The following is a 21842-nucleotide window of genomic DNA, read 5'->3' on the forward strand; positions in this document are numbered from 1 at the left end:
ATATTTTTAAAGGCAGTACACAGAGGAAGAATGTGTTTTTCAGCCCACTTTGAAAGGCAGAGACAGGCACAGAAGTCAAAGAGACCAGGCCCAGGCCCAGAGCCTAGGACTCGGTCTGCGTCCCCTGAGTGAGTGGCAAGCGCTCCAGCAGGTCTGCCGCCTGCAAGGTGTGTGAGCAGGATAGGAGCCTCCGACCAAGGGCTTGGCAAGGTGAGGCGCACGCCCTGCTAGCACCTTAATCACTACCAGTTGCCCCGCCCTTAGAGGAGAAACCTTACTAGGCAATAAGTTGTAAAAAGAAGCATAGCTTCATTAGTAATTGATGAATTACAAATTGAAACATATTTACCATTGCTGAACAGATTGGCATGACGTGAAGAAAATCCTTTTGGAAAGAAAGTTCTCTTGCTTTCTTGGAAGACAGTTGTGCAGTTCATTTCAAAACTTAAGATACATGTAAAGGTATTTTAAAATGTTTGCTGGAAACTTAGATTTAAATATCTATTTTAGTTCAAAACGTTTTGAAATCCATGCATAGTTTTTCCATAGTAAACATTTCCATGAACGTTGAACAGTAGGGTCGGGTTGGGTTGGGCTTTTTGTTTGAAAGGCAGAGACAGGAATCTCCTATCTACTGTTTTATTCCCCAGGCGGCAGCAATAGCCACTGCTAAAGGGGACCGCAGCTTGCCTGACTTGACTGGGGTGATGGAAGCCACCCCAAGGCAGCAGCTGCTGTCAGTTTGTAGGCTGTTGATTCGCAGGACGCTAGCATCTAGGGCAGAGCTACAAGCTCAACTCGGGCTCTGGCATGGGACATGAACTTCTGCAGCCTCTGTTAACTGCTGTGCCAAATCCCGACTCCTCCAGGAACTTCTTAATGGGAAAAACTATGCATAGATTCCTGTCAGTTTCTTCAGATATCCTTTTATTCCCTGTAAAAACTAATAAGTTTGCTTTACAGTATCATGTGGATATAGATAGATACTCCATTGCAGCAATCTTTGTAAAAGATTGAAAATAGACTGACTATCCATTATTAATGGAATGGTTAAATAAAATTATTTTGAGATATTTTAAAGTAATTTTGAGGCAGAATAGTAAACAAAAAGCAAGTTCTAAGAATGTATAATGTGTACCATTGATAAAATGGACACTGTATATGTAATGTATTGAAATTGATCTAAATAATTTTTCAAAATTAATGTTTTTTTAGAAAGTAATATTTGAAAGAAATGCAGATTTTTACTTTGACACTTTGATGTTTACAATAAAATGTATTAGATTTAAATAAACTTTAAACTATTATATGCAGCTGTATTGTACATGAAAACATGTTCATTCTTAAAGAATTTGTAAAGAATTCTCTAAGTAAATTTGAAAGTATCTGGAAGACAATGACGCGGTTAGTACTTCAGGCCCATCCATTGCTATGGAAACCTGAGAAAAGGTGGGACCCGGGGGCTGTTTAAATGATTATTGGTTAAAGTGCATTCAGAAATGAGGAAGAGAAGGAAATTCAATGAAAAAAAATGCTTTTCAGCATCTTTGCCATAAAGGAATCAGACATGATTTGCTAGCTGGCAGAGGAAGCGGGTTAAGCCGCCTAAGGACAGAGCAGCAGTAACGAGGCGGTGGAGAGCGGCGACCTGGAGGCAGCACTGGTGCAGGCGCGAGCTGCAGGGACTCCTTCATAGACCGGGGCAGGTGGCTCACAGCAAGTGATAAACTTGGCAAGCCTATTTTCACATTATCATTCTTTCAAAAATAATAACAATATAGCCATGTTGGTAAATACATAGTAGAATATTTCTGTATTTCTATATCCCACTTCAAAATGCATTTTTTAATTATTAAAATTAAGCAAAAGTGTTGTGCCTCTTTTCAGTCTAGGTTTTTCAGTGTTCACCAGAAAGCTCCCTATGCCAAAAATAAAACAAGTTTCTGCATTTAACCAAACCACTAGCACAAACATGAACTTAAACCAGTAATGGGTGAATTTTGAATATTTCTTAGCTATGTGGGTTTTTTGTTTCTTTTCTTTTCTACAGTTGTTTAATGAACTTGTCCAAGAGCAAGGCCCCAACCTTGACAGGACCTCTGCCCATGTCAGTGGCATTAAGGAACTGGCCCGTCGATTTGCTCTGACATTTGGACTTGACCAGATCAAGACAAGAGAAGCAGTTGCGACACTTCACAAGTGAGTGAAATAAATACTTTATCTTGCACAAAATCTCAATTATTGGACTGAAGTACCTGCTTTTTACACTTTTTCTAAGATGACAAATGATAGAACTTTCAAGTTAAAAAGAGCTTTATCTACTTTAGAGATTCTGAACTAAAGTATAGAAAGGAAAGTTTAATAACAAAATGTTGGAGCAGGCTGTAGGTTTTAAGAGTATGTAGTGTTGATTTGGCCATTTTTGTAACATTGCCAACTACGTAAAAGGAAACCTTAGGTGAACTTGTATAACCAATGTCAGCTCCAAGAAACGAAGTTTGACAATCAAATTGTCTTTCTAAGGTATTACTTACCTCCAGAATACACAAACACATATGCAAACACACACAACAAGTAAGTCAGCTTTGTAGCTGTAGGGTTATTTTTAATTAAATATTCCAGCTTACACTTTTGTACTATACATAATAAATTCACATTAGTCTACCAGTTAATTATCAGATCTTACTATATGTAGTGCTAATTTTACTATTTCACAAATATTCTTATGATTTTACCCCATGGAGAGTACTGTTGTTAACTATGGAAAATACAATGCTATTTTTTTTTTTACTTTAGGGATGGCATCGAATTTGCCTTTAAATATCAGAATCAGAAAGGACAAGAGTACCCACCTCCTAACCTGGCTTTTCTCGAAGTACTGAGTGAATTTTCTTCAAAACTTCTTCGGCAAGACAAAAAGACTGTGTAAGTTACTTGGTGCAAAACAAATGTTTCTATTGCAATACCCAATGTTTGCTTTCGGAAGAATCTTGAATCATCTAGATAGAATTACCCCTTGTGATTTCCGCTTTGATCCGTTTGCAGAGCCCACTGTTCGTTACCTTGGCCTCCGAGAGCAGAGCCGGCGGGGGATAGGTTCTGCTCTCACGTGTGCGCCCTGGCTAAACCAAAACATAACCTTTCTTCCTTTTGTACCAAGTTCATTTTAGTTTTATTTTCTATTTTAGCTGGCTCATTTTAAAAAGATTCAATTTTCCCTCTTTTTTTTTTCCTTTGATAATTGGTAACAGCTCAAAGAAATGTATATGTACAAAAAAATAAGGAAGAAAAAGAAATGTGTGTGTAATTTTCAAATGAAAATTTTGAGTTAATATGTTTATTTAGAAACTTCAGGGGAATGATATTGTAATAAACTCCAAATTATTTATAAATTGATAGGAAGAAAGGTTAGAATACACTAAATAAACGGAAATTTAGAAAAAAATAATGCTTATTAATAAAGATCCTGGTTCTTAAGGAAAGATAATTTTTAAAAAGTTTATTTTTATTGGAAAGGTAGAGTTACAGAGACCCAGAGAGGGATCTTCCATCCGTGAGTCACCCCCCAAATGGCTGCAACAGCCAGAGTTTAGCTGGTCCAGAGCCTGCAACCAGGAGCTTCTTCTGGGTTTCCCATGCGGGTGGAGTGGCCCAAGAACTTGAGCTATCTTTTGAAGCTTTCCTAGGCACCTTAACAGGGAGCTGGATTGGAAGTGGTGCAGCCAGGACTCGAACCAGTGCCCTTACGGGATGCTAGCACCACAGGCTGAGGTGTAACCTCAGGGGAACTCCTGGCTCCTGGCTCCTGGCTTCATATCAGCTCAGCTCCTGCCATTGTAGCCATCTGAGGAGGAAACCAGCAGATGAAAAAAACTATTGCTCTCTCTTTTTCTTTGTAAATCTGCCTTAGCGATTAAAATAAATGAATCTTTTAAAAAAATTCTGACTTTCAAAAAAAAATCAGAGTCATTACATAAATAAAGCAATGAAAATAAAATTATATACTTTTTTGTGTAAGAATAAACACATTGGCAGCGGGGACACAGCCTCAGAAAGTGATGGAATTGAGTCCAGCTCCCTGCTAATGCACACACCCTTGGGGCAGGAGGCGACGGGACAAGGACTTGGGTCCTGCCCACATATGGATCGAATTCCTGACTCCTTGTTTCAGCCTGTTGTTGTGCTTGTTTGTCTGTCTCTAAAATGTTTTAAACTATTCATGTTCAAAAGCAAAAGCCCAACGTGATGGTAAATCCTCACCATGCAAGTGCCAGGATGCCACGTGGGTACCAGTTCATGTCCCGGCAGCCCCGCTTCCCATCCAGCTCCCTGCCTGTGGCCTGGGAAAGCAGTAGAGGACAACCCAAAGCCTTGGGACCCTGCACCTGCGTGGGAGACCCCCAAAGGGGCTCCTGGCTTAATGTTCACTCAGCTCCGGCCACTGTGGCCACTTGGGGAGTGAACCATTGGACAAAAGATCTGTTTCTTTCTGTAAATCTGCTTTTCCAGTAAAAAATAAATAAACCTTCAAAAAATAGTACACACACACATAATTGTAACACACGCTCTTGTTTAAAACTATCCTAGGAATATGGGAAGCAAAATTTTAAACGCTTAGTTCCTTTCTTTCTATGAGCAGTTTAGCCTGCGTCCTTAGAAAAGAGAACCTGTGGGTAAGAATGAGTGATAGGTGGCGTGCTGCTTGTGTGAGACTCAGGCTGTTCTGTTTGTGGTTCTAGTCACTCGTACCTGGAGAAGTTCCTGACCGAGCAGATGATGGAAAGGAGAGAAGATGTTTGGCTTCCACTCATCTCCTACAGAAATTCACTGGTCACTGGTGGTGAGGACGACAGAATGTCGGTCAACAGCGGAAGCAGCAGCAGCAAAACTTCCTCAGTAAGGAACAAGAAAGGACGACCCCCACTTCACAAAAAGCGAGTGGAAGGTGAGTCTGCTTTTGTCCCTGACAGTGCTCGGCCTGATTTTATGTGGTTGGTAAATGGCCGTGTGCTGATGAAGGTTCTGAGACGCACCCTGTCCTTGTCTGCTTGGTACACAATGACGTGTTCCCGCGTCAAGACCAAGGAAAGCAGTGTGCAGTGAGCACGCACAGAGACGGAGATCAGGGGACACGTCTATAAAATTAATTCCCGTGCCATATGCCACTCACACATTAAATTTACAAGAAGATACTCATGATGTTATTCTAGCTAACATAAGCAAAATACTGATAATTCAGGCCTCTGGAACAAATTAGGCCCCAGAATAGCTTTCCTGTTATATCGTTTGGTTGGATGATTTATTGTAGAGTGTGACAGCGATAGCCAGATTTAAGCCTTATAACCATTTGCGCTTCAGGAAAGTGAGTGGAACTGTGAAGAAAATCTGGTTAATAGTATTTCTGCGTACAAAAGAGCGATTTAAAGTGTCTGTGAAAATGAAGCATTGCTCTTTACGTAGGGAGTGAACCAGTAGAAGGTCTCTGTCTTTTAGATAAAATGAAAGTGTTTAAATACCTTTTACCTCAAATGGCCTTTCCCTTTATCCATGCTGCGTCTAGTGACTTGTTTAAAACCAAGAGAGGAGGACGGTGTCGTGGATCTGGCTTTCCTGCACCTGTTGATAATTCACAGAAGGTCAACCTTGACCTTCTCATCTCTACTGCCTGAAGAAGCGATTCATCAAAGATGTCGCTCAAATAGTTGCAAAATTGATGAGAATTTAAATCTAAGGTTTCTTACATTATTGTGGAGGCCATCCTGATTATTAATGAGCACAAACTGTGGACTCAAAGCTCCGGAATTCACACCTGGCTTTCTCATTGAACATTTTCATGACTTTGAACACATTACTTAATCTCTGTAACAAATCACTGAACAAAAATCCTGTTCGTGTCAGAAACGTGAGCTAAAACCCTCGGCACACACGGGTACTGGACACCGTGACTGGCACAGAGATGCGTGCGGTGGCTGTTGGCTGCTGTTTCCAGCACGGAGTCCCCGTTACAGCCACGTCTGTGCACGAGGCAGCATCGAGATCTCAAAGAGAACAAGCGAATAGCAGTGTTAAACAAAATCTTTAAAAAGCTGAAGCCTTCTTTCCTGCTTTTAGTTACGAGAATACTCACTCATTTATTTAGTCAAGAGAATGAAATTTTGAATCATGCCTCTGTACTGTAGGATTCTGGAGTTTTTTCTAAAGATCAGCAAGATCTATTTATTTTTATTGGAAAGGCAGATATACAGAGAGGAGGAGAGACAGAGAGGAAGGTCTTCCGTCCATTGATTCACTCCACAGGTGACCACAGTGGCTGGTGCTGAGCCAGTCCGGAGCCAGGAGCCGGGAACTTCCTCCAGGTCTCCCACGTGGGTGCAGGGTCCCAAAGCCTTGGGCCGTCCTCGACTGCTTTCCCGGGCCACAGGCAGGGAGCTGGATGGGAAGCGGGGCCACTGGGATCAGAACCAGTGCCCATACGGGATCCTGGTGCGTTCAAGGCGAGGGTTTTAACCACCATGCTATCGCACCAGGCCCAGATATAAAATTCTTATTAGCCAAAATTCATCAACCCTTCAGGAATGTATTCAACTAACATTGCCAAAGCACTTAGGTCAGTTCCTGGTACACAGTAAATGCTGTGTCAGTGTTTCAAAACTCAGCGCTGAGTTTAACAGTTACCCATACTTTATAGAGAAGACGTTAGCACTTACAGAATTAGAATCACCATACACAAGGAATCAACAAAAATTACATGAAGTTTTAAAAAAGTATTTTTACTAAAGTAAACGCATTGGACCACCATCTGTGGTGTGGGCATCCTGTATGGGTGCCAGTTCTAGTCCTGGCTGCTTTACTTCCAGTTCAGCTCCCAACTGATTCACCTGGGAAAACAGCTGGGGCCCCCGCACCCACATGGGAGACCTGGAAGAAGTTCCTGGCTGTGGCCTGAGCCAGCCTGCCATGCCAGCCATTTGGGGAGTGAGCCAGTGGTTTGAGGACTTCTCTCCCTCTCCTCTCTCTCTCTCCCCCTCCCTCCCTCTCTCCCTCCCCCACTTCTCTCACTCCTTTCCCCCCTCCCTCCCCCTCCCTCTTTCCTTCTGCCTTCCGAATAAATGAATCTTTACCTGAAATAAAATGAAACATAGCTTTTAATTCCATTTTTTCCAAAAACTTTAAAAAAAAACTCCCTCATATAATTCACTACTGAAATAGTACCTTCTGCAAGACTGGAAAGGGCATATGTGAGCCAGACCGCCTCGTCTGAGCATTCGGAGATTGGGACGGTTTTCTTGCTGTCCATTATTTATTTGAAAGACTGAGTTAGCGAGAGCACCATCCACTGGTCACAGTGACCAGGAGCATATCCCACGTGGGTGCAGGGAACGAGCCTTTGGGCCATCGTCTGCTTTCCCAGTGCATTAGCAGGGGGCTAGATTGCAAGTGGGACACCAGGGTATGAAGTGGTGCCCATATGGGATGCTAGCACAGCAAATGGTGGCTTAACTTACTGTACCACAGCACTGGCCCAGAATGAAAAACTTTTTTACAAGTTTTGGCTGTGGAGCTTGGTACAGTAGCTTAGCAGCTAAAGTCCTTGTTTACACGAGCCAGGATCGCATATGGGCACCGGTTCTAATTCCGGCTGCTCCACTTCCCATCCAGCTCCCTGCCTGTGGCCTGGGAAAGCAGAGGAGGACGGCCCAAAGCCTTGGGACCCTGCACCCGCGTGGGAGACCCAGAAGAGGCTCCTGGCTTCAGAATGGCCTAGCACCGGCTGTTGTGGCCACTTGGGGAGTGAATTAATGGACGGAAGATTTTCCTCTCTGTCTCCTCCTATCTGTATAACTGACTTTCCAAACAAAATAAAATAAACTTTAAAGTTTTAGCTGGGATTGTGACATAGAGGATTAAACTGCTGCTTGCAGTACCGGCATCCCATGCCAGCTCGATTCGAGTCCAGCTGGCTGGCTGACTGAGCCAGTTACTCTGCGCTGTGCCTGCTAGGGAGTGGAGCGTGGTGGCACTCATGAGGGAGACCAAGATGAAGTTTCTGGCTCCTGTCTTCCACCTAGTCCAGCCCTGGTCAGTGCAGCTATTCAGGGAGTAAAGCAGGTGGGAGATGAATTGTCACTCTTTCAAATATATATATATATAAATAAATTTTGTTAATATTTGTAAAGATTTGTTCATTTTTGTTGGAAAGTCAGATTTACAGAAAGGAGAGAGACACAAAGATCTGTCCATGGTTCACTTCCCAGGTGGCTGCAACAGCTGGAGCTGATTGGATCTGAAGCCAGGGGCTTCTTCGGGTCTCCCATGCAGGTGCAGAGTCCCAAGGCTTTGGGCCGTCCTTGACTTCTCTCCCAGGCAGGAAGTAGGGCTGCCAGGATTAGAACTGGCGCCTATAAGGGATCCCAGTAAACGCAAGGAAAGGAAATTTAGCCACTAGGCTACTGTGCTGGGCCCACAAATACTTTAAAGATTTAGAATTTTGATATGTATAGATTTTGTAACTTATGCAGTATTTTACAGGATGCTTAATCTTGTGGATGTTTATCAATGATCTTAAAAAGGAAAGTGAAAGTTTCTGGTCCCTTGAAAACATAATTAATATAATTCTAGAAATCACACACATGGCAAATCACCTTTGAACACAGGTGTGATGTAGCTGCACTCTGGATGAGCAGGAGTGGTTCTGCAGCGGGACTTCAGAAAGTTACTATGGAGATTGAGTTCATGCACTTGCTGAAGTCCGCCCACATTTCTTCTAGAAGTGAAAATGGTAGGGTTGGGTGGGCTGACTGAGACTTCCCCGAAGGACTCAGAGTAAAGTCACGCTCGGGGACCGTGTCGAGATGTTCCACAGACCAGCTGCACACAGAATGCTGCGTGGGGTCCCTGGGACCTCCCGGACGTAGGTGTTCATTGCTTGTGCAGCAGAAGTTTGGCAGTCTGGCCCCATTTTCCCTTCTATCAAAGATGAAGAGACTTTGAGGAGAGGATAATAGCCAGCATTTGGTGGTTAAGCATATTACTTCGTTGACTATCCTGTAAGGTAAGGCACTGATTTTCCCAAGCTTCTCGGGAGCGAGCAGGACTTCACGAAGTTACTCACGTGAATGACTGAACTGGGATTCAAACAGGGCAGTCCAGCAGCAAAGCCCGACCCGTAGGTCACTGCGTGTCAGTCCTCCGCCCGTGACATTGTGTGTTTAACTGGAATCTTACAGATGAGACTCTGGAGAGCACGTGGCTAAACAGGACTGACACCATGATTCAGACGCCCGGCCCCCTGCCAGCACCCCAGCTCACGTCCACCGTGCTGCGGGAGAACAACAGGCCGATGGCAGAGCAGATCCAGGAGCCCGAGTCGGAGCATGGCTCGGAGCCCGACTTCTTACACAAGTAAGTAGCAGAAATGGGTTTTCTTGGCGTAAAACCCTTAGCTTTATCTGTTTATCAAACCATATTGTTGGTCAATTTGTGAGAAAACAAAGCCACAAATAGAACTGGGTTACAGGAGAAAATGTTTGAAAAGTCTGCAGATACTGTGTAGTGGAGGTTAGTTCTTCAAAGTTTACAGACTGTTGTGTGTGGTGTTCTAAGTGCTAGCTTCGTTGCTATTTGAGTATAAATTGGCTAGGCCTGTCTCTTTCCAAAGAATCGCCAGGAAGATAAGGGGCTCCTTTTAGCAAAAGAACCTGCAAGAGCTCAGATCCTGACTTTTCATCAGTCATCTTTTAAGTGTCTGCCTTTGTTCAAATCTGAGAGTGCTCGCCGTCCACCATGGCGTGGCTGCGTGGTCTCACAGGAGCGGGGGCTTGCCTTTGGACTAGTATCAGAAATAGGAGGCCGCCCCAGCATCCTACTCCTTTTTCTACAGAATGCTCACTACTTGAGCGATTTGTCCTACCTCCTGACCTTGGTATTTTTCAGTCCCATTTAGCCCAGACCTGTCTTCCCTGTTCGGGTGTATAGATCTGATGAAGGTCTGGGCAGTAGGTTTTACATGCTAACTTCCACTAAAGACTACATCACATAAAGCTTCAAGAAGCATGTTTAGGCATGTTCCCACTTGCCTCTAAGTTTAAAGATTTGAATGACAATGTTTTAACCCTTCCTGTTCAACTCTGGAGAGCTTTTCTTATCAGACATGCTGTCCAGACAGTTCACTTCTGAGTTGGGCAGTACCCCAAGATGAGGGTCTGAGAGGCGCCCAACTGGCAAGAGACTTAGGGGAGGGGATGAGACCGATGGTTGATTTGTCATTTAGCAACCAACCCGTGCTGGCCTCTGATACTTAGTTGTCTATTTGAGCAACTTACTGGCTGTTTTACAAGGGCACTGGAGTAAGTCGGCTAATTCGACAGTTGGGTATTAAGTCAGCCAATTTAAACTTTGTTAGCATGACACTCATAAGCTAGATTCTTCCTCTGCTGTCACAGCGTGAGTAATAACGCCCTCTCTTAGTCCTCAGATGCAGATCTCTTGGTTAGGCCAGCCGAAATTAGAAGACTTAAATCGGAAGGACAGAACAGGAATGAACTACATGAAAGTGAGAACTGGAGTAAGGCATGCTGTGTAAGTGTTACATTGTGTATGGTGACTAAGCTCTCTGATGTTTAGTCTCTTGGGAGTTAAAAGTTATAATTCTGCACGCAACAGGCTAGCAAGGGTCCTGAGGCTTTCAGCATTGCGCATGCTCCCCCGGCCACTGCCAGAAGCTGCATGGCCAACTCCAAAACAGCTGTCCCCTCAGGGTCCTCATCTGTAATATTGGGGTAACAAGGCCAAAAAGAATTCTGTGTATGGACACTTAGCTACATACATGTTATATTTGCAAAAGTGAATGTTTCTTTGCTTAACTGTACTTAAGATAATTTGAGATGAAATCTGAGTGAATTGAAGGAATGACTGTTACTTATCTTGTGCAGTATTATAATTGTGTGGCCTGTACGTCATAATTAGAAGGTCTGACTCACTGGTTAGAAGCACTGACTAGGGAAGAGCTCCTGGCACAGGAGCCCGAGCAGCTGCTTTGACCGCATGCTTGTCTCACAGCCGCATGCTTGTCTCACAGCCGGGGTCTCATGGAGGAGGACGCCGAGCCCATCTTCGAAGACGTGATGATGTCATCCCGGAGCCAGTTAGAAGATATGAATGAAGAATTTGAAGATACCATGGTCATTGATCTGGTAAAGACATTCATTGCACTTTCACTCACTTTAAATATGTGAGGTATCTGTGGAAGGGGGGGGAGCACTGACCAGCAGCGGGCAGCAGGGGAGCCTTCAAAAAGGGCATGTTTTAACTCTAAATAAGAAATGCTACTTCCCTTTTACTTTCTCTGAAAAAAACTTAGACCAAATTTGTCTTTCAGCATAGTGCACTTTAGAGTCTGCCAGCATACACTGTGCTCCAAGGTAACAACCACACACAGAACAGGAACCTTGTATATAAAGACAGGTTTCCAGTTTTTAAAATATGTAGACTGGGCTGTAAGTAAATTATTTTTAAGGAGGAAATGTGATCGGGGGAAGATAGACACCCCCTGGGAGATCCTGGGTTCGGTTCCTGACTGCAGCTCTCAAGTGCCGCTGCTTTGGAGAGCACCTTGGGGAAGGCAGCCGCGGCACGTGGGAGATCTGGAGGAGTTTCCGAATCCTGGCTCAGCGCCAGCCGGGCCCATCATGGGTGTTTAGGGAACGAAGCACAAGACGAGAGCCATCTCGCTCGTTACCTCTTCAGAAGCGTTGTTTTGTTTTTTAAGAAAAGTAATGCATTGTTGTTAGGGTTTTTTTAACTTTTTATTTAGTTTTTACCTGAGAAAGATACATCTTGCATGCACTGGTTCTCTCTGGGAGCCTGAGGCAGCAGGGCTGGGCTGGTCAAAGCCCCAGAACTCAGGCAACCTGGAAACGCTGGCATTGAGGGGATCTGATGCAGCGCCTAGCACTGCTTCGTAGGTTTCGAAATTCCACTGATCACACTCTTTGTCAGAAGTACAGATGAGGGCTCGCTGCTCTGATCTGTAACTCCTGACCTCACCCCGCTAATCCCTCCCGCCTCGGGGAGACAGTGAGGTCTCACCGAGAACGGGCAGTGTTGCAACTGTCCTGTTAAGAAGCCCAAAACTTCTGAGCGTTTAGTACTCAGTTTATTCTCAGAATTTGAAAGACCCTTTTCTCTATATATAACAAAATTAGTTGGCTTCATAGGAAAGCCAAGTTATCTCTTCCATTTAAAGTTAACCCTTACCTTACTTCAGTGTGTTTGACACTGTTGGAGAGATTAATTGGCATGATGCAGAGTAACTTATTTCTCTTTCTAGCCCCCATCAAGAAACCGGCGAGAGCGAGCGGAGCTGAGGCCAGACTTCTTTGACTCTGCAGCTATCATAGAAGACGATTCAGTAAATGCAACCACTGCTCTTTTTCATTGTTTCTGCATCCTGTTTATGCATGACATTAATAATTTTGTTTCTCATTTTTCTAGGGATTTGGAATGCCTATGTTCTGAAGTCTGAAGAAAATTTACCAATCTGGAACTCTATTGTTAGAGCTAGAGGCCTATATACTGTGATAGCTTGTATGGGGGAAAAACACTTTTGGTGTGATCTGATTGTTTTCATCAAATGAGTAAGGTCAGTCCCTTTGCAGTGACAGAAGAGGAACATGTACGCCAGCCACGAGCACGCTGGAGCGTGTCACCTCGGGAGGCTGACCTGAGAGAGGGTGTGGGTCGCAGCGGTAGACCCAGCCCATAGAGATGTGTTTTTCTGGAGGGAGGAAGAAATTTTAAATTTTTAAAACAGCTGTCAAGATAATTACACTGTTATACACCTGTTTTATGAAAACTCAGCATTGAGTAAAAAAAATATTTTTAACTTTATTTTCCTGTTGTACAATTTAAAAACTGTTTTAACATTTTGCCTTTTTATGTTTTAAAAGCTAACCATTTTTATTAAACCTATGAGTAAGCAGCTCATCCTAACTGCAGAGTGTGTTGGAGCTCACTGGCTCTGGGCGGCCTCGTGCCTCACAGGTGCGGAGGAAGCACCGACGAGCTGCGAGATGTGATCGCGTGCGTATCTGCCAAAAACCACACCCCTCTGGATACGGATCCCCGGGTTTTATACTCTTGAATAAAAAGGTTTATTTTTATTTATAAGTGGACATAAGTGTCCATGCAGCCATTTTCCAACAGATGCTGTACACTGTTCATTTTATATAGAATAGGGAGATTCAGATACAGTGCATTTTCTATTGGTATTTGTTCTGTGCATTTTTAGCAACTTCTACCAGCAAATAAAGTATTCTCAGTAAAACAAAAATGGTTCTCCAGTTATCAGTTTGCTGTTTTACCACCTGTTTCATGCCCTGCCAAATTCCAACTATATAGACTTGCGTTTTCTTACAAAGATAATCATGAATTCTTTGCCATTTGATAGTAATTTTAAGTGTAACATAACTGTGTCTACTTCCCTTGCATTTAATGTCCTTATCCACTACTTTTGCGAATTAAGTTTATCAGTTATTTCTGTGCTACATAGAAGTCTGTCCTTAGAGGGTGCAGCTCCCAAGCTCACCTTAAGACACTGCGACATTTCCGTGTTAATGAGAAGTCGTCTTTGGAGGAAGCATCTTCATGACCGTCTGGTGGCTCAGCATCGCACTCCGCTTCGGCGCTCCCGACCTGCACAGGTCCCTGCGGCCTGAGCAGTTTCTCCCGTTCTGCTGTTTTGGAGGAAGCCTCAGACTGCACAGCAGTGCATCCACAGCTGATTCTAGGCTGGTTTTTAAAATAACTGCAAACAATCATGAGGCTTTCCTTTTTACTAAAACTGAAAAACATCTTTTTAAATTCTGGTGCACCCGTGATTATCTTTTGTGTAGAAAAGGCAAATAGATGATTTTATCATCCTTTTAGTAAACAGGCACAAAACATTTTACTCAAAATTTGTACAATTCTTTCTGAAAAAAAACTTGGTCGCTAAAAATGTTTTATGTGCTCTCAGTAATTCCTAGGATCCAGTTAGGGGAGTAGGAGGTCTCATCTCTCCCAGTAACGTGGGCTTCACTGTTGTGAGGGGCAAGGAACGCGGGACTGTCCATCCCAGCCCTGTCTGCCTGTGGCCCTGGCGGGGCAGCAGCCCTGAGGAGCCATGCGCGGCAGCTCGGCCCTCTGACAGTCTGTGAAAACCAGTGTTGACTTAGAATCACAGACTACCAGGCAACAGCAGCAAAGGCCTAATAGTACTCCAGTGGGTTTCCAGTTCAGTCTGAAGTCAGATTTTGTATTTTCAGTGTCTCCTTGATTGGTTTTGCTAGTAATTCTGTAAATTGTACATTTGCAATATGAGGTTTTTTTTTTTTTCCTTTTGTACAATTTGAAACTGATGCTTCATGTTTCCTTTAATAAACTATTCAAACTCAGGCCTGTGGTGATCATCCTATTGTTCCTGCTAGGGAAGGCTCGAAGGAGACCGCTGCCTCAGCTTGCTCTTTCAGATCATTTCTTACATGATGGCAAGATCGCCCTAGAGATGCTTGTTTTTTACAAAAGAAATTGAGAATTAGCTCACTAGTTTTCGTTCCTTGGCCTTCCCAGGAAAGAATGGAGTAATCCAGATTATGTATAGTTTTGAAGGGAGTCTCTTAGAGTCTAAGTTTAGATGAAGCAAAGATCATGTGCCTATAGATGGAGCGAATCCTTCCCCTGCATGAGGTCCAGACTACGGGCTGACGCGTGGCTGTCCCCCGGTGAACCTCTGAACTCACACCCCGACGCCTCACGGGCTTTGCCGTGTTGCTTGGGCTGAGTGCATAATAATGATCTAAGAAACCTACACTGCAAAGACGGGGATCATGGAAGATAAGTCCGCATCCGAGAGGACGAAGCTGATGAGAACCAAGGTGGGCGCTCAGCTTTGTTACAAGCTGATAAGACTTGTCCAGGGCTCCCTCCATGGGTGGCTTGGGGACAGGCTACAGATCTGAGCTGCGACTGGACTGTGACTACATTTGGTTCTACTCCCAGAAAGAGTCCATCAATCAGCAAGAATGTCTTCAAGGGAAACAGTTGTGCTGCTTCTGAACTCTCTACCGGGCACCACTGTTCAAGAGCATCCTGCTGCTGCCCAGGACTGGACACTGCAGGGATGTGCCTGTGGACTGAAGGCCCAGATGAAGGCACTGCCCGTAAGTGGTCATAGCTCCTGCTCAGGATAGTAGGGGTTCCATGCTGACATCAGAAGCTGTAAGTATGAGAACCAGTAGTTCTTGCTAAAACCACAGCTCCTCAGAAATCCTTTGCAATCATCATAGCTCAGACAGGTGGGAGTCTGCCAGCTAGACGGCAGGAGTGGTGAGCTGGCGTGGACATGTCCTGCACAGGCATCTGTCCCTTGGCCAACAGCACCAGAGTAGACTGGGGCTGGGGAAACGAAGACATGATCAGAAGTGAAGCTGCAAGAATCTTTCACAGTAAAAGTGCTTTCTGAAAGGCACTGGAAGGATGCGCACTGGCAAAATGGCCGTTTGTCTGCTACCTAGTTGACTCATGCATGAGGTAGGAAAGTTTTTCAAATTTAGTGCCCTATTTAACTTCTTTTATAACAGACCACCACCTCTCTGACCTCCCTCTTATCCCATCCTTATAAATTCATCCCACTGCCTCATCAGTTGAGTGACAGTTTGAATATTAACAGTCTGATGGCAACCTTCATCGTTTTCCTTCTCCCTTTAAGGTGAGTGTGCCACTTGGAAACCACAGCCCTGCACAGCAACAGTGAGGATCCTGCCTCCATTCTCGGGCATGCTGAGGTCAGCCCCGACAGGCTCCCAGCACGCTTTGGCCAGGTGAGTTTCTAGGTCCCCCCCACGACTCAAGGCTTCCTCGATGCCTCTAACCCAGGTGTTTCCCTGGGTTGTTTCCTCTACAACATTGCAGCAGTTTCAGATATAAGCCTCTAACTCCCAGACTTCAGCGCCTGGTAAAATACTTCTTAGACTCTTAAAACATAACAAATTCTTTTAAAATGTGTACCTTGTGTGGACCCGAGCAGGGTCCAGATCTTCTCAGCTGCTGTCGGAAAGTGGGTTGATCAGGCATTCTTGAGCTGCTGTGCCATGGGAAGACCACAGTCGTCCTCCAGAGTCCCGTGAGCCTGTCATAACCCTGTCTCCAAGTTCCAACGGCTTACAGCATTTCTGATGCATTTGCGACAGGTGCCAAGGAAGAACAGAAAAACCTTCGGACAGCACAGTCGCGGCCACTGGCAGCTGACTTCTTACAACGATAAGAAAAATATACAAGGCAAAACCCAAAGCACAACCATGTGTTTTCTAAAAAACCAGATTGCTGCAGAAGTACGCAGAAGCTGGCAGTGAGGAAGGAGGTAAGACGCTTTAACCAGATAATAAATCCTAAGAGCTGCCAGGAATGGGGGAGTGTAAGATAAAAGTGATGCAGTGTAGAAGCAGTCCAAGGCCTCACCCACTGACGTGTCTGCAGCAGGGAGAAGACCTTGGGCTTCAGCACAGAGCAGCACTCCACTGGGTTGTAAACAGTCAATACAGGTGGAGAGAGACACGTCCCTTACACAGGAGTCAAGTTCGTAGAACTGTTCAGCAATCCAAGCAACGTAACCATGTGTAAAGACAAGAACTGGGGCAAGTGCAATGGGTCAGCCGGCATACCATGTGTGTGCCAGTTTGTATCCCAGCTCCCTGCTTGTGGCCTGGGAAAGCAGCAGAGGACAGCACAAAGCCTGGGGAACCTTAGAAGACTCAGAAGAAGCTCCTAGCTCCTGGTTTTGGATAGGCCCAGTTCTGGCTGTTGCCGTTTGAGAGTGAACAAATAGAAATATTTATGTCACTCCTCTCTGTAGATCTTCTTTCCAATAGAAATAGATCTTTTTAAAAACATTCGGAATTCTAGGTGCAGGTTGAAGGTGGCTGGGTTTGGCGAGTGGTCTTAGCAGTCAGGATATGGTGTTCTGAGCAACAAGGACCAAGCTGGGAACTCGTTTCTTTCTGAGCAGCCATGGCTCTCCACCACCCCACGGCCGTGGGCCTCAGCAAGGGCCATGAGCTGAGCAGAGATGGGAGCAAGCTGAGGCACCTGACCAAGCACACCCAGCTCGTGTGGGACATGACCAAGAGGCGTGCAGCTCTGCCTCCTACAGCACCACACCTTGGGGCTGCCCAGGGTCACTCACATTCATCAGGAGGAGGATGGGCACACACATCCAGATGAACCAGGAGGAGCTGAGCAGTGTGCTGGCAGCCATGAGGAAGGCAAGAGCCAGGAGGGACTGACTGCCCGCATGCCTGCCCTTTGCAGGAAACCTCTGGGCTCTCAAAAAAGGCTTGAAACAAGATTTAGCATTGATTAGTTATAATTCTAAAAATCGTATGATTGAGCAGATAACTAAAATAAGTCACACATAATGGGAAGTATATTAAAGTTTTTTTTCACCAAAAAAAATTTTCTTAGATTTACCTAGTTATTTGAAAGGCAGAGCAAAAGATGCACATCTTCTAGTGACTGTTTCATTCCCTGAACAGCCAGGCCAGGTCGGAGCCAGGAGCTCAGCTAGGTCTTCGTCAAGGGTGGCCCAGGTCCTTGAGCCATCATCTGCTGCTTGCTCGGGGACATCAGCAGGAAGCAGCCACCACTCCAGCGAGCACACACATGTGACATTAGCATCACAAGCAGAAACTCAGACTAGCTAAACCAACTGTACTACAAAGCCAACCCCAAATTTCTAATTCCATTTTCCCATGAATTTTTTGGAGTATTGTGTGTATATCATCTGTACTTCAATCCTTCCCACCTACTGAAAATGTAGCAGCAGTGACACTGCAATGGCAATGTGAATACCACCAACTTTATATTCCTGCTAAAAAGAGGAAGCTAACCTTGGAAAAACTGCTTGCAGGGCTGGGAGATGTCAGGATGAACCTGGAATACAAAAGTAAAAAATGACAGAGAAACATTTTTTGTCTAGCAGGTTCACTCCCAAAATGGTTGCAACGGCTAGAACTGAGCAGATCTGGAGCCAGGAGCCTTTTCTGGGTCTCCCATGTGGGAGCAGGCTGCCAAGGCTTTGGGCCGTCCTCGACTGCCTTCCCAGGCCACACGCAGAGAAATGGATGGGAAGTGGAGAAGCCACACACGAACTGGCACCTTTATGGGATGTTGGCACTCACAGTTTGAGGATTAACCAACTGAACCATCATGTTGGCCCCAGAATCCTACCCTTTGTCAGGAATGTAAATTATTGGAACATGTGAAAAGGACCTAGGAAAACAACCGGAAGAAGTCTCCACCAGCCCTTGATGCATGAAACATGCATCAAAATGAAACCACATGAAACATGGAGGCATCCATGAGTCCACGCCGATACTGAGAAAATCAGGAGCGAAGGCTTGTCCTTACTAGAGGTACAATTGCTAAATGGAGCTCTAATGACACGGCTACAATCACAGGTTGAGGCAAGAATTATCAGTGAGTATTAAACATCAATGTAAGTTTGCTGATAGGATTAAAGATTTCCCTATAAATTAGTTACTCATTACAAAGGGAAATGGTAACAGCGATATACCCCCCCCCCCAAAAAAAAAAGCTTTACAGTCAGCACATTGCACATGTGACAAAGCCAGTAAGCCAGTGGCCACACGTGCTGGGTGACAGTACCCCAGTGGGAAACACCCAGAGAAGCCGGAAAGCTCATGAAAGAGCAGAGACAGGCACTGTTCCTGCAGGGTGGCGGAGAAGGTCACAGTTCTGCCATTTGCTCTGAAATGTCAACAAAAGTAAGTTTGTGAACCACATGAAGTAAGTGTGAACTACAGAGTCTATGTGCGGGGATGCAACACGCTCTTAGAGCATTTCTATTCACCTGGAAATTTTCGTGTTAGGTTTTTTTGAATGTGAAAACACATTCTGAAAACATCAGAAGGTAATCTGGGATGCCACTTCTTAAGCATCTGTTCCAGACACACAGACTACATTAGAAACCTCTTATTTAATCCTCAGCAGTCATGGTGAAGTTATGAGACAAGGCTCACTACGTTATCCCTGGCTGCAAAGGAAACTGAAGCCTAAAAACTCCTCAGAAAACTTCCTCTCCCAGCCCTGGGTAAAAAGTAAGTACTGGAAGGAAAAAAACCAATATGCAGAGTTCCATGGGTCACCTGTAGCTTAGACCACTACCTACTGTTCTACTCCAAAAAATGTATACTCAACAATACCAACTGATATTTTTAATAAAGCAAACAATTTTACAGCCAGGCACCAAAGAAATGTTTTTAGAATGTATGGCCTTAGCCATTCCAGGTCATTACCAGTATTGTAAGAGTCCCAGGTTCCATGATTGCACAGGGTAGGATGGGTATGTGAATGGTAGGCAGTAATTTAGTTCTTGCTTCATTCATGACTTGTTCACAAAGGAATATTTGCATGTTTCCTCCAAGGACGATGCACCTTCTTGCTGACCAAGACATCCAGATCACAGCAGATTCGGGCACGGGTGGCAGAAGGTTGGATGATGTCATCCACGAACCCTGGTGAAGCACAAAAGAAAAGCTGTCGTCCGCTGACCCCTCCACCCTGCAGTGTGCCCGGCCTGGGCGCCATCCCTGAAGCTCCGAGTGTAAGCTGGTGCTAACCTAACAGAGAGGCTCTGAACGCTGCCCTCCATCCCATAGCAGTGACTGTTGGAAAATCCTCATCTCACCCACGAGTATGTGGCAGGTAAACAAATGTGACAGACACACCGATGCTCTAATGCATCTCCCTGACAAAAAAAAGTTTAATAGAAAATAGACCTGGGGCTAAAGTGCTTACCTTGCAGGCACCGGGACCCCATATGGATGCCAGTTTTGTTCCAGCTCCCTGCTTGCAGCCTGGGAAGGCAGTGGAGGACGGCCCAAAGCCTTGGGACCCTGCACCTGCATGGGTGACCTGGAAGAAGCTGGCTTCGGATTGGCTCAGCTCTGGCTGTTGCGGCCATTTGGGGAATGAACCAGCAAAAAGATCTTTGCCTTTCCTCTCTGTATAAATCTGACTTTCCAATAAAAAGTCCTAAATAAATAAGTAGACTGGTCTGTCTTCAAGAAGGGGCCATGACAACTCCCATTCCTTCCCCAAATGGATTCCCCCATCATCAGCAGGTGGCTTTTTTTCCCCTCAATTGGCCTTGTAACTTGCTTTGGCCAATAAAATGTGGCAAAAGTGACACTGTACGAGTTAACCTAGGCTTCAGGGGGCTCAGAGCTTCCCTTGGGACATGATGTACAGATGCCCAGGCCAGTGGCCTTAGGGATAGCAGCCAGTAAGTGGTGCCACCTTTGTTCAGGACCCAGGCAAGTCACAGGATGGCTGCAGCTGTGTTGAGTGATCCCAGGTAAGACCAGCAAAATAACTACTGAGCTCAGCTCAGACCAAATTACTGATCCACAGAACCACAAATGGAGAACGAGTGGGTGACTGAAGCCCCTGGATTGTGTGGTAGATTCCTACACACTAGAGAACTGAGTGAATCCTTTCAGCCACTCTGGCTGAAGTTGCCAAAGCTGTCTATGTAGCTCCCATCGTATCTGAGGAATGACTGCGCAAGGACAGTCTCACCAGCAGATGAGAAGACAGGGCTGGCATGTGAGACTGGAGAGAGCAGCAGCAGGTGACAAATGGACAAAACACCCCTTCCATAGGCAGCCCCTACCTCTCACTGCTGCAGGGAAAGGATTGGCAAACTTGTCGATGTACTCGGCCTGAGCAGCCTCCACATTCTCATGTCCTTTGAAGATGATCTCCACTGCTCCCTGTCAGGAGAGGAGTTGATGAGTTTTACTCAAACCAGAGAGAACTCTTCAATGCATTATCACTAGAAACTTCACTATACTGGAGAAAGTGCTAGCTTCAAAGGTTCAAGCAGTGACCCAGACTCCAGGGGCTGCCAGACATCCTGCTCAATTGTAGCCTCCAGGAGGGCAGGCCAGGCAAACTCAATAGTTTTGAGATAGATTCCATCCTGCCCTCACCATTTACAGTCATTCTTCCTCACAGCCAAATCGTTTAGTCTATTTCCTGCATAGTCTGTCTTCCTTGTTTGGTATCCTAGATCCAGAAAACAGAGTTCAGTTGCCACAGGAGGCCAGATTAAACTAAAAAATACCAAAGAATTGGCCTTAGAGTCAGAACTCCTGTAAGACAAGCTTAGAAACCCTGGTAGGTACTTGGTTCAACCCCCATGGTTATTTCAGATGAGAGGAGTGGGGAACAGGACAAACAACAGGACTTACCTTGCTCACAGTCACTAGGGCTGGAGCTACAGCTCAGCTTCTTGGGGGCTGAGAAAACTAGCCTGGGGCCTTCAGTGGGGCTGGGCTAGGAGGGACATTTAACTTTCCCAGGGTTTTTTCAGCTAACTGAATCTTCTAACTTAGAATCTCAGTGGCCACACTGGGCCCCTGTCACTTTCCATTCTTCTCACCTGTTGCACTTAACCCTGGCATGAAGACAGCAGCATGTACCTGAAGAGTGTAGGAGAGGAGGCAGAAAAGGCCTTGGAGTCCCAGAAGGAAGACTTGACAAGATCTAACCCTCACTCCCTTAAGTCATGGCTGACAGAAAGGACCCCAACCTCTATCAAGTCCCAGGTGGGTTCTGATCTCCTCTGAGGGGAGCACAGTCCTCAGAGCCAGGAAAGCAGAAAGCTACAGCTCCTTACCTTGGCTCCCATCACTGCAATCTCTGCTGTGGGCCAGGCGTAGTTGGTATCACCGCAAAGGTGTTTAGAGCTCATGACATCATAAGCACCTCCGTAAGCCTAGAAC

At 45.2% G+C, this 21842-nt stretch overlaps 2 protein-coding genes and 1 long non-coding RNA gene across 9 annotated transcripts in view; 2 read left to right on the forward strand and 1 right to left on the reverse strand.

Moving 5' to 3' along the window:
* STAG1 (stromal antigen 1) overlaps positions 1–14432 on the forward strand; it is a 198826-nt gene extending 184394 nt beyond the window's left edge. For 3 of the 5 annotated variants that reach the window (XM_041004538.1, XM_041004557.1, XM_041004548.1), the window contains exons 27-34: positions 2051–2199; positions 2797–2925; positions 4740–4945; positions 9228–9402; positions 10468–10578; positions 11078–11192; positions 12329–12409; positions 12493–14432. In XM_041004538.1, coding sequence (XP_040860472.1) covers positions 2051–2199; positions 2797–2925; positions 4740–4945; positions 9228–9402; positions 10468–10578; positions 11078–11192; positions 12329–12409; positions 12493–12516 — 990 coding nt within the window. In that variant the 3' untranslated portion in view covers positions 12517–14432. The remainder of the gene's footprint in view (positions 1–2050; positions 2200–2796; positions 2926–4739; positions 4946–9227; positions 9403–10467; positions 10579–11077; positions 11193–12328; positions 12410–12492) is intronic. The other 2 variants (XM_041004566.1, XM_041004569.1) reach the window with 1 other exon arrangement.
* Positions 14433–18939: 4507 nt separating this feature from the next.
* Positions 18940–19804, forward strand: LOC121172541. Its single transcript, XR_005886221.1, has 2 exons — positions 18940–19151; positions 19479–19804. It is a non-coding gene; the product is annotated as an uncharacterized LOC121172541 (long non-coding RNA).
* The window catches only part of PCCB (propionyl-CoA carboxylase subunit beta), a 41523-nt gene continuing 38934 nt past the window's right edge, over positions 19254–21842 (reverse strand). For all 3 annotated transcript variants that reach the window (XM_041004578.1, XM_041004587.1, XM_041004595.1), the window contains 3 exons: positions 21737–21835; positions 20729–20828; positions 19254–19568 (listed from right to left, as the gene is read on the reverse strand). In XM_041004578.1, the coding sequence (XP_040860512.1) occupies positions 19447–19568; positions 20729–20828; positions 21737–21835 (321 nt within the window). In that variant the 3' untranslated portion in view covers positions 19254–19446. The remainder of the gene's footprint in view (positions 19569–20728; positions 20829–21736; positions 21836–21842) is intronic.

This window comes from Ochotona curzoniae, unplaced genomic scaffold (assembly GCF_017591425.1).
Source record: "Ochotona curzoniae isolate NIBS_2020 unplaced genomic scaffold, NIBS_Ocur_1.0 contig_1302, whole genome shotgun sequence".
NCBI lineage: Eukaryota > Metazoa > Chordata > Mammalia > Lagomorpha > Ochotonidae > Ochotona > Ochotona curzoniae.